This window comes from Sesamum indicum, linkage group LG1 (assembly GCF_000512975.1).
Source record: "Sesamum indicum cultivar Zhongzhi No. 13 linkage group LG1, S_indicum_v1.0, whole genome shotgun sequence".
Lineage (NCBI taxonomy): Eukaryota > Viridiplantae > Streptophyta > Magnoliopsida > Lamiales > Pedaliaceae > Sesamum > Sesamum indicum.
The window spans coordinates 15833559-15845299 of NC_026145.1; the positions used below are offsets into that span (position 1 = coordinate 15833559).

At 36.3% G+C, this 11741-nt stretch overlaps 1 protein-coding gene and 1 long non-coding RNA gene across 2 annotated transcripts; one reads left to right on the plus strand and one right to left on the minus strand.

The window, feature by feature from the left end:
* LOC105169380 (glutamine--fructose-6-phosphate aminotransferase [isomerizing] 2) lies at positions 305–7217 on the minus strand. The gene is made up of 11 exons (XM_011089773.2): positions 6866–7217; positions 5556–5728; positions 5087–5195; positions 4311–4462; positions 4032–4193; positions 2041–2401; positions 1711–1961; positions 1511–1625; positions 1163–1418; positions 910–1078; positions 305–810 (listed from the first exon to the last, which is right to left on the minus strand). Exons 1-11 carry the CDS (start codon positions 7089–7091, stop codon positions 727–729), a joined length of 2058 nt encoding a protein of 685 aa, XP_011088075.1. The 5' UTR covers positions 7092–7217; the 3' UTR covers positions 305–726.
* On the plus strand, positions 8046–9948 carry LOC105169387. The gene is made up of 2 exons (XR_002286607.1): positions 8046–8198; positions 9564–9948. It is a non-coding gene; the product is annotated as an uncharacterized LOC105169387 (long non-coding RNA).

The window sequence follows — 11741 nt, forward strand, 5'->3', positions numbered from 1 at the left end:
ATTGGTAACAAGATTCATAAATAATACTTTTTTATTTCTACATTTATCACTTAGAGCCATCCCTTTCTTATTATTTCTAAAATTGGGAAATCAAATGTATGAGTTGTTAAATTACGAGCAATACAACCACATGAGTTGTTAAATTCTAAAATTAGTGTTGTCTGAGAACTTTTCATTTGCTTGGAAGTTGATTCCGCGTTTTTATCTGAAAACGTGGTTGCCATGACTACTTCTTCTTGCATGGACAGAGAACATTTGCATGCCAACCTGCAGAGTTGAATGCTTCACACAACACTGTCCTCAATAATTGCCACTTCTCCCTCGCAGCCTAAGTCAAAAGTTTTTCATTATTGGACAGCGCTATTGGTAGCGTTATGTTTACATTGATCCATACCTAAGTACAAACACAACATTTTTCTTTTTTTCTTTTTGCAAAAAACAAAGGGCGACCGGGAACGTTGCGTCTCTGTTTCCTGCTGTCAGAAGACAGTTTAGTTTTAGACAGACACAGGATCACGTATGACGAACTACGGTTCCAGATAGTGTTCTTTACATAACAGTTAGCGATCTGTCTTAACAAGATCAGTTGATGTGTGTGTGCAGGAGAAGCTCAACGAAAACATGGGCCTTTGTCACACTCCTCTATCGATCCCCGAGTCGAGGTTTGCTGGAGTCTTGTCTGTTGACAAGGTTTAGAAACCAACTGCAAATCATATGGATCGTTCCTCATTGAGTTGTCACGCTTTTTGCTAGATTCCGAGGCTGATCGACGTTGTATCCCCGTAGAACAGTCAGATGATATGCCAAAAGCTGCAGTGATAGGAAGAGTGTAAGAATAGTCGTGAGACGGTAGATGAGATTCAAGCTATAAGCTAACTGTTCTATGTACAAGTTTAATTACTAGTTTACCTGCAAAGGCACTATGTTAATCACAGGCTGTAGGCAGTCCTCAACCTGCGGAACTTCAATTACACGGCAAGATCCACCGACGCACACAGATGCTGCATCACCTTTAGTACACATCACTATTAGTCGACCTTTCCGAGCATGAAGTTGCTGAATCACTGACTGCTGCTTGCTGTCCATGAAAAGAAGTATAAGTAGCCAGCATTAAGAGTTACATTATTCTTAGCAACAGTTCTTTACTACAAAAAATTCTAACCTGAAACAAGCATCACGGGTGGCGATGACAACTATAGGGAGAGTTTCGTCGACTAAAGCCAAGGGTCCATGTTTCATCTCACCAGCAAGTATTCCTTCACTGTGCATAAGTGCCACTTCTTTTACCTTCAAGGCACCTTCCAAGGCTGTTGCATAGTTGTATCCTCTTCCAAATACAAGAAGGGATTGTTCAGCAATCAGTAATTGAGCAAGATCTTTCATTTCCTGGTCGAGCTTGAGAACTTCTTTTACTTTCTCTGCGATTGTAAACCAGGGGCTAATATCAGTACCACATAAGTATCATTTCCATGCATGCAGCCTGTGGGGCGAGCAATGATGTTAGACTTACTTGGCAAGTCAAATAGGCCGTCTATTATCGCTTCCCGTCTTGCTTGACTAGAAATTGTGTCATCTCCAATTGCAAGAGCCAACATAGCCATGACAACAATTTGGCTTGTGTATGCCTGTTCAAGAAAGTACACAACAAGATGAACTAACTGAGAGTCGGGAGATTAATTATTAAAGGAAGAGAAAACATGCAAATTTAACCTTGGTACTAGCTACACCTATCTCGCATCCAGCATTTATGTGAACTCCACAGTGTGTATTCCTAGCAATTGCACTACCGACAGTATTGGTGATGCCAACACATAAAGCACCATTTTCTAATGCATATTCTAATGCCTGCAAAGTATCAGCTGTTTCTCCCGATTGACTAACAAAGACAGTTGTATCTTCTCGGTATATGGGCCCCTGCCTGTCCACAAGATCACTAGCAATCTCCATTGTAACAGGAATACCTTCAAGAAACACATTAATTTAGTGAAAACTCTAGTGAAAGTATTGCAGTTTACAAAATATATTGGCAACCATGCTAACCAGAAAGTTCTTCTAAAATGGGCCGTGCTGCTAAAGCTGCATTATAACTTGTTCCACAGCCGATGAAAACTATCCTTCTGCTTCTCCTTATAGTTTTGAGGTGATCCTTTATCCCTCCCAAAAGGACACTCTTGGCTTTACAGGATCCTCCACGTATAAGCCTTCCTCTCATTGTTGTTTTAAGGGATTCTGGTTGTTCATGAATTTCCTTCTGCATGTAGTGCTCATACTTCCCTTTGTTTATTTGCTCAACCTCCATCTCCAGAACTGAAAGTGCACGTTGGACTGAAGCAGGCCTTACTAGAGTTTCACCCCCTTTACCTTTAGCATGGTCAAACTTGAAAATGGATGCACCACCATCCTGGAGCCAATGAAGTTCTTTCATGTGTAAGTGGCTCAGAAAGTAACTATTTGTTTAACATTGATCGTCTACATAGCATGCTTCTAAAAGCACTTTCCCGAAACAGAAAAGGGAGACAAACCTTACATTACTATACTTGTAATGATAGCAAATAATTGCAGTGACTTGGTACTTCCCAGTTATAAAAAGTAATCAAACTGTATAAATTCCTAGGTTGATGATAATAAATCATCCAATTTTCATACCTTTAGTTGGAATCTCTTTTTAAGTAAGAAACTGGAAAACATTTGTAAAGTTTGACCACGAACATGCAGGGAATAGCTACTAGTTTTTCAGCACATGAACCAGAAATCAAAATTTCAATTCCGGAGGCAATTAGTAAGAAAATAATTTAATTATCTAGTGAGGATTTAAGCAACTCTTGTCTATGGAAACTTTTAATGTGCAGAAATGAAAAAACTTCTACTGCATACAAGGTTGGAATAGGCATAGGGTTCATGAAACATGAGAGACTTTTCAACATTGAAGACAAGCAACCTAAGGCCTGATCAGGTTGATGAAGGTAAAGCATGATAAACAACAATGGGGATTAACAATCGAACAATCCGCTATTCTGGGATCAAAATAGTGTAACTTTTATTTTCCAAAAATGCTCTCCATTTCACTCTACCAAAAATCTAAATACTACTCAGGATCAAAGAGCCAGCCCCTTCATGCAGTATATCATGATTGTTGGCTGCCAATCATCACTCCTAAGGTCCATTTTCCTTACGGTCCCAATACCAGTACCGTCCACTCCAGACTATACTGAAGTGCTGGCGGTATCATATTACTGCAAAGTTTCATTCTCTTACAAACCTTTGGTGCACACAAAAAGGGTTTCCTTGATAATGGGGGAGCTACTATTAGAGAAAAGGGTCATTGTTGGATTTTTTATTGAAAAATAAAAAATAGTCATTTGGAAACATTCTTATCGCTTAATAACAAATGCTAGCCTCCTCTTGGGATTACTCAATCAAGCATGGGTGGTTTAGCATCCAGAAATCCATAATATAGGATTCACAAGTACAACGAAACATGAAGATGAAGTAGGCTTCAATATTGGTATAAACCAAATGTGCCCTTAACCCCAGGGATATAAGATGCTATACGATCGAGAAATGGCACAATAATCTTTAAAAGTTGGTCTGCAGAAGGACAACATTGTTAGATTTACTGATGGCATGAAAACCATCAAACTGTTGATCTAAACTCAGGACGTAGAAAATGTTTAAAAGATAAATTTAAGTGGAGACACGAAACCAGGTAGGGGAAAAGAAAAATAGAAACAGCAACAGAATTCCAACACAATAAACCCTTGGGTTACTAGGTCTATGAAAGTTGGAAGATTCAATAAGACACAAAACATGTGAAATTTTGTGAACTAATGTAATGCATGTCTGATCAATACATCTTCAGGAAAGCCATAAATATGTAATGGTAAGGTAAGAAAGATAATTGAACTCGCCAAAGCTCTTTATTTGAGAATAAAGCTATCAACTTCTACAATAACTAAGAGCACCGGGCTGATACTTTTTACCATTTAAATCAACTAAGCTGGATATTTTTTTAATAATGTAATATGAAGTACCTTGAGATGAACAACTTCACCATCCTCAATCACCAGCACCTTCTTTGTGTGCTCCACCAGAGCACTGGGGTCACTTGACAAAAAGAGTTCCTTTGGTTCCCCATTGCTTGAAAGAAATTTCGAGTCATTGAAAGATGCTCTGTTGTCCTCTTCTGTTAATTCCTGCAATAAGAGCAATGTTATTCTCCAAAACAAATTTACTTAGGATTACCATCCTCACATTTTTTCTTGTCTTCATTTTGTAGAAAGAGCAAACTTGTGTTTCCAAACACAACTTACTTTAACACCAAGGAGCAATGGACTACCACGTTTGCATGCAATCAATTCATTGGGATAATGCCGGCTTTTGAAAATGAGGGCATATGCTCCTTCCAGATGCCTCATTACTTCGAGCACAACTTGACTGAATGTTACACGCTTGTCACCTACGCCTAACAGTTGAATGATTGGCAGTTTGTCAACTAGTAACAAAAGATTTCTCGTACAAAAGGATAAAGTAAGGGAAAATATATGGTAAAGAACAAGCAACCTGTGAAGTTCTTACAAGAAGAACCTCAAATTAATTCATCAACCAATGAGAATAAAATAAGGGCTCTGCAAATGAATATGATATTATTCACCAAATGAAGACAGAATACATGGAAAAACAAATAAGTCGAAAAACCCCGTATTTTGTCCTGAAGTTTAATGAAAAATTCTTTAGTCCTGGGTGCCATTATAAACTTATGCTTCTGATGAACAGTAAGCATGTCAAAGAAATAAAACACGTTTATTGGAACACACCAATAACTCCTTTAGAAAATATACATACCCAAAAACTGTAAACATTGTTGCAACAACGAAAGGCCGTCCTTAGTCGTATGGATGTTCTTACTTAATGTATATTATCGTAAGAAACAGTCGAAGACATATTCACTTGAATGAGTATTCATAGTTGTCCCTTGTTGCTCTATGTAATTAACAATTATGCAGGGAACGAATACAGAATAATCAAATGAAAATACACTAGATTTAATCCAATAATTATTCTCTTTACAGTTGCGAGAGCAAGATACCTTCTTCATTTGCATTATCAAAGACAAACTTTGCAAGCTTTGGGATGACTTCCGTATCAGTGTCAGATTCAAAGGTGAAACCATGTCGAACTAGCGACTCTTTTAACACCTAAAATCCATCATATGATAGCATAATTCAGAAACACACAATCTAATTAGTGTAAAGAAATGAAAATCATATTTCAAAGCACGAATACAATCATTATCCAAGTCCAATTGACTTAGTAATAATTCACGGAGACGCAACAACCAACAAAATTTTACCTGGATGAGGACACAAGAAATAGAATGTAAGGAGATAGAATAACACTATATATACAGAGAGGAATTAAATATTAGAAACGGTCATAAGTCTAGCAAGCAACAATGTATAATCTGGATAAACAAGCATCTAATATATCTCAAAGCAAGTACCAACTTTCAGTTCTAGTAGCATTATAAACAAGCATCTAATATATCTCAAATCAACCTCATAATTGGTTATGACTCCATTGTGAACAACCAAGAACTCATTTCCTGCATCAGAGCTCTGAGGATGACTATTCCTTGGGGCTGGTTCTCCATGTGTAGCCCATCGAGTGTGTGCAATTCCAGCATGAATCAAGAATGACTCTTGCAAATTTAAATCAGTAGCAGCAACATCTGAAAATATGAACTGAGAGTAACTAACACCATGGAAGGTAAAAGTAAACAGGAACATGGACTGAGAATACTTCGATATTACATAAAAAAGATTACGAGCTTTTACATAACAAGTAGGGAAAAAAATCAGAGCTACCAGATATTAACATCAATAAATACCAGATTTTCTGAATGTTTAATAGATAACCATGCAAGTATTTCCCAGTGTACTTGAAAAGAATAATAGTGAGTAAAAATTTCTAAACATATCCTTAATGCATTCAACCTCTTTCACACCATATCAATTACAGCACCTGAATTGTGTGAATTACTATTTCAGGTGCCTACAACCTGCCCTAGGTTGTAAAATCCCGAACTTCTCATCAGATATATATTCATGTGAGAAACATGTGTCTGTTAGGGTGATTTTACTATAAAAGCATGAATGTTGTCATGCTTACAACTAAAATTAAGATGTAAACATCTATGAATTAGAACTATATCCTGACAGCATCATAAGTGCATTGCTTTGAAAATGAATTATTAACTTAAAACCTACGCTAATTATAGACTTCTTTGCACAGCATATTTGGCATCCGAGCAAACATATCTCAGAATCATTATCCATTTTAAGTAATATCTAAATATGAAACAAGTTACACTAAGAACATAACAAGTGCAAATAGATAAACTCCACTGCCGTGGTATAATGATAGAGCTCAACACCACTAACACGAGGACTCAATGTTACATAACTCCTTTTACAAACTCTCTCATGATTTTAAATGATTATGTAGTATCATAATGATTTCCAAGTACAATCTCTCGTTTTCCTCCAATAATTTGACCTAATGACTACTATTTCATACACTAACTAGCCAGTTGAAATATGATCCACTCAAACAGCCGTGATCCTCATCAAACAATAAACTCCAATTCAAAATCATATCCTGCGAGTTTCAGCCACATCTTGTTTGTATAAATGCTAAACCCATATCACAGCCACTCAACAAATGTAGTATCCCACAACTTTCAACTGTAAAGTCGTCCCAATCACTGCAAATAGAGTATTCACGTAAATATTCACCAAACCTAAAATAGAGCCCACATTTTGTCTTTCCAATCCAAATGAAACCAAATAATTTGGAGGAGATTTACCTTGGTAGACAGATTTGACGAGAGACTCGATGTTCCCCTCCTGCCGAAAGACAAGAGACGGAGGGGCAACACCGGCATTTGAGGAGGTTAGAGAAGAATCAATGGAAATTCCGGCGGAATCATAGCCTCTGTACTCCAAGCGCCGGAGGCCATTGAAAAGTACTTCCAGAATGTAGCGCCTTTCTCTGCTGATGTTGAAATTCAGATAGGCGAAAATCCCGCACATACCTGCGACTCCTTGGATTGTTTGCTTCTGGGAATGAGCAGGCAACGAGAATGTGGAATAAAATTATGGAGGGAGATGAACGGAAGGAAGGGATGTTGAAAATACCCAACTGGATGGTGGTGTTTGGATTTGGACAGAGTACGCTGATTTTGAACAGGTCAGTTAAGGTGGTGGGTGTTCTGACCAATCAGGCTCTAATTTGTGTCCATGTGGCGAAACATGTCAGGTGACTTGGTAACTTGCAAGTGTTTTGCTTTGGAATTGTCAGTTGTTGGAAGTTTCCAACATAGAAATAAAAATTCTATTTAGTATTTTTTATTAAATAAGTAAATTTTATCATCAATTAAAATTAATTAAAAATTTGGATATTAATAAAAAAAAGTATATTTATTATTAATTACCTTATTACATGTCAGATGAATATTTTTCTGACCAAACTACTTGTAGGGGTCAATATATATTTTATCACATGTATTAGCGTTTGAATATGTATTTAATTACCTTATTACATGTCAGATGAATATTTTTCTGACCAAACTACTTGTAGGGGTCAATATATATTTTATCACATGTATTAGAGTTTGATTATGTATTAATATATATATAATAAAATATAATCCTTGAGACTATCCACCTAAGCATCGCATATGCGCAGATGTGGATAGCCTCAACGAGCTCTATTTTGCCAAATAAAATTTAACACTTTTTAAAATTAAATTTTATAATGTAACAATAACTGATTGATAGAAAACTTAAAATTATAATATCAGATAAATTATATTTCGTATATATAAGATACTATAATTAATATAGTCACTGGATGCTTAAAACATATAAACCATAATATTTGAATATTATATCTAGATAACAAGGAAATATTTGATTAGTATATATGGAAAAATATATATATATACTTATTGATAAAAAAATATATATATACCTCTGATACTCGGAAAGGTACTTTATTCGTAGCGACCCCATGTTCGGATTTGTATTTAAAAATTCACGTAAAATTTTTGCTCAAGTATTTGAGTATATCTGTCGCTGATTACTGAAGGAAGGAGAGTGGTTCCCTCAAAGATGACAGAACAGATGGATGCCGACAAGGTAAGCGTTATCGTCTTAATGTCTGGTCATGTGTTTCCTTAAGTGTATATGTTTATTTTGTTGGATTTTGTTCTTGGGTTGTGGTCAGTTAATAACTTGTGTGGTGGTCACCTGATATACGTTCTACTCCCTCTGAAACACAATTTCCCGTTCGTTTCCCCGATTGTGCTGGTTATTGAGGAAATGGGTTGTGATGTGATTGAGTTAAATTCGTTAAGGGAAAAGTGATCAGCACAGTTGATTGGTAGGGAATTTGGATGAATCAGGAATAGGTGAAGAATTTTGAGGGAGTCCTGAAGAAAGGATGAACTCGAAAAGGGGGTTCAGAGCTCCGATATAAGTTCTACGGTGTTCCTTGTTGTGCATTATATAGTGAAACTGTTAATGGAACTATTCAAATACCTATGAAAGTCAATTCTGATTAACTCAATTTCACCTTCCAACAAAGTGTTTTATGTTGCTTTTGCATGCATCAGATTTTATGGCTGTGACTGAACGTCCAAGGATTTATATGATTATTTACTATGTTAAATGACTTTTGATTCTGCTGATACATTAATCTGTCTTTCAGTACTGAGTCATTAATAATCTTTTATGATGGAAAAACATTACCATGGATGGATAAAGAGAATGGGTGAAAAGAATAAAACTATACAAGCAATCCTTCTGCTACGTTGCACATGCTTGGAAGCTTGATATCATAAAACAACTAATTGACTTGACTTGACTTGCAAAATGGAATAGCACATTGACTGAAATGCAGAATTTCTTCTTTAATTAAGAGAACACCTGAACTTCTTAGGGGCTCTTCAGATAAGTGGTGCAACTGATTTTTGTTCCTGGCCCTAACTTAAAGCATTCTTATATGCTGTAGAGATTGCTCTGATTATTAGGTAAACCTTCAAGCTCCATTATATTTCCCAATTGAATGAAAAGTGGTGTAGAACTTTGATGATATATCTCTATAGGTACTTATAAGGAAAAAAAGAAGATATTATGTAAGATGCCAAATTCCAGGATGTGTTTTTGATAACATATACAAGTGATGAAATCCTACACAAATAACTTGGAATATAAAGTAAAAATGGCGACAGCGCCCTCAAATATAAAGTAATCATAACGCCTCAACCCTCCCCCAAATGGCCAACCACCCTTCTCCCTCTGTTCCTATTTCTTACTCTCTGCATCATTGCCAAAACATACACACATGCATAGATATGTTTATACACACTCTTATATATATGCATGTGTTAATATGTGCCTGTGGATGTGTGTTTTTTATGGATATATATGTACTTGTGTGTGAGATTGTTTAGAGGTGGCATCATATGATGAGGCTGAATTTTGGTTGGCCGTGCAAGGTAGGTCTGGGATCAGTGTATAAGCAGTGGCCGACAGTCATGACTGGGATCTATTGCATTGTTGCTGAAATCTTAGGAGTGCCGAATATTAATGCTGAATAGTGGAGATTCTAGACTGGGTGGGGTAGTGTTTGTTGGCAGCTGTGAATTAGCATTGGAGGTGGATGGTAGCTGAGGCACTTGGAAGAAAGAAAAATGGGGGAAAGTAAAAAGAGAGGTAAAGCGAACACCATTCGGGCTGGGCGGAGGTTGGGCCAGGTCATGATTTGGAATTTTGGACGATGTATGTCTTATCTTGTTATTTGATTATACTAAGTATGATTGATAGCTGATAGTTTCTGTACCAAAAATTTTGAAATTGCCCATCCTTGATCTTATTGATTTTCTTATTCTATCCTCAAAGCCTTTAAGTTTTACTAGTTTGACACTTGATTTACCGTGTTTCGAAAATTAAGAATGGCTGGTATAAAAAACCTATTAACTGCTAAAGGTGTTACCTATAATTTTCTTGTACATTTGTTTGCAACATTATTCTACTGTTTCTTTAACTAGCATCTCTCTGATGGCACATGGTTGTTTAGGCAACCATATTAACTTTGTGGTGTGTTCTCGTATATTCTATCAAAATTCATGTGAGACATTGTTTCGTGTTGAATTAATATTTAGATGAAATGATGTTGACGTACTTGCTAAGTACACCTTATGTGAGGTATAAGCCATCAGCGTGACACTGGAATAACATTGTTGTAGGAGATGACAATTAGGGAGTTGCGCCAGTGACTGGAAAGATGGGCAATAAGGACTGTTTGGTAGGCAATTAAATAAGAGAAGTTTTACATGTATGATAGTTTTCTAGCTCTATAAGTGGTTTAGCCTAGAGAGCACAACTCTTTTATCATATGCGTACTGCATTCAGCTTTCAAAATAATAGAGCTTCTTGTCTGAACTTTAAAGTTTTGGGTAACAATTGCTTATCTTTGAACAAATATGCTGAATCTGATGTTTGGGGATGTGTTTTATTTGGTTGTTATAGCAGCTTCCTTTAATGTAGCTAAAAAGCTATGGAAGTTCCGCTTTGCTCCTCTCTTGTTTGAAGTCTTCTTTTTTAGATAGTGCTGTGACAGCCTTTGTTTATGTAATTTCAATAAGGAGTTAAGCAAGTTCATAAACTACTGCAATGAGGTTAAAGCGGCTACTTTTGCCAACAAAGATGGTGGTCAATTAAGTGTCGTTAAACCACAGCCAAATTCCACAAGCAATGCCAAGAAGTGGATGGTAATATACTGCAGATGTAAGATCATGACACAACAGTTTGCAGACACAATTTTGACGTGAGAGGGAGTAGTACTCCTCTTTTGTTACTGCTCCTAAAACATTCACTTGTTTGCTCTTGATTTACTTAGTAAACAGGTTTTTGGTGGTTTATGCCTTAGCCACCCAAGCACAGGCGACTTACATTTAAAAAAACAAAGGGAGATCTCGGCTAAAAGTGCTTGATCCTAGAGGCATTTCTATGAAATAAATTTTCATCTGGCCTTTGGTTCTTGGCTGTTAGCTAAAGGGGCTCTGGTCGTCACACTAGCACAGTTTTAATTCTCTCTACCCAGCTAAAGTGGCTTTGGTTTAGTTCTTTCTGGTGGGATTGTAGGGAGCCACTTTGAATTCCCCTTTTGCAAGAAAAAGAAAAGAAGAATTCTTACAAGGTACCTTATCTATTGAGAGAAGATGCTATTAATATTGGTGGAGATTGAATTTTCCTTTTGTGTTCACTTTATGATATATGTATAAATTTTAGTGTAATTTGGGAATAAAGGATGTAATAATTCTGCATGTTTCAAATGTAAGAATAGTATAATTTGGAAATTATTGTAAGATTAAAACAATAATAGAGTAGAGATGCAATAATATCTGGGCCTGACATGTCTGTTTGGGTTCAAAATTAGTTGTACACCTGTGGACGACAAAGACTTGAGAGAAGAAAGGACAAGATGAGGTGGAATCCAGTCATACCATACCCCCACTTACCACTATAAATGTTTGTTTTCTTGTTTCTCTCCCTCTGTTCTGTTGATGTTGGTTGCCTCCTCTTCTTTTTTTTTTTTTTTCTTTTTCAATATATATCTATACTATATACATATATAAAAAAAATCTCATTTTTACTCCGAGATAGTGATTTTTTACA

Coding starts and splice junctions, on each gene's coding strand:
- LOC105169380 (XM_011089773.2), bottom strand. CDS start 7,091: ATGTGCGGGATTTTCGCCTATCTGAATTTCAACATCAGCAGAGAAAGG. Junction 5,729..6,865: donor CGTCAAATCTGTCTACCAAG/GTAAATCTCCTC, acceptor TCATATTTTCAG/ATGTTGCTGCTACTGATTTA. Junction 1,079..1,162: donor ACCCGTGATGCTTGTTTCAG/GTTAGAATTTTT, acceptor TTTCATGGACAG/CAAGCAGCAGTCAGTGATTC.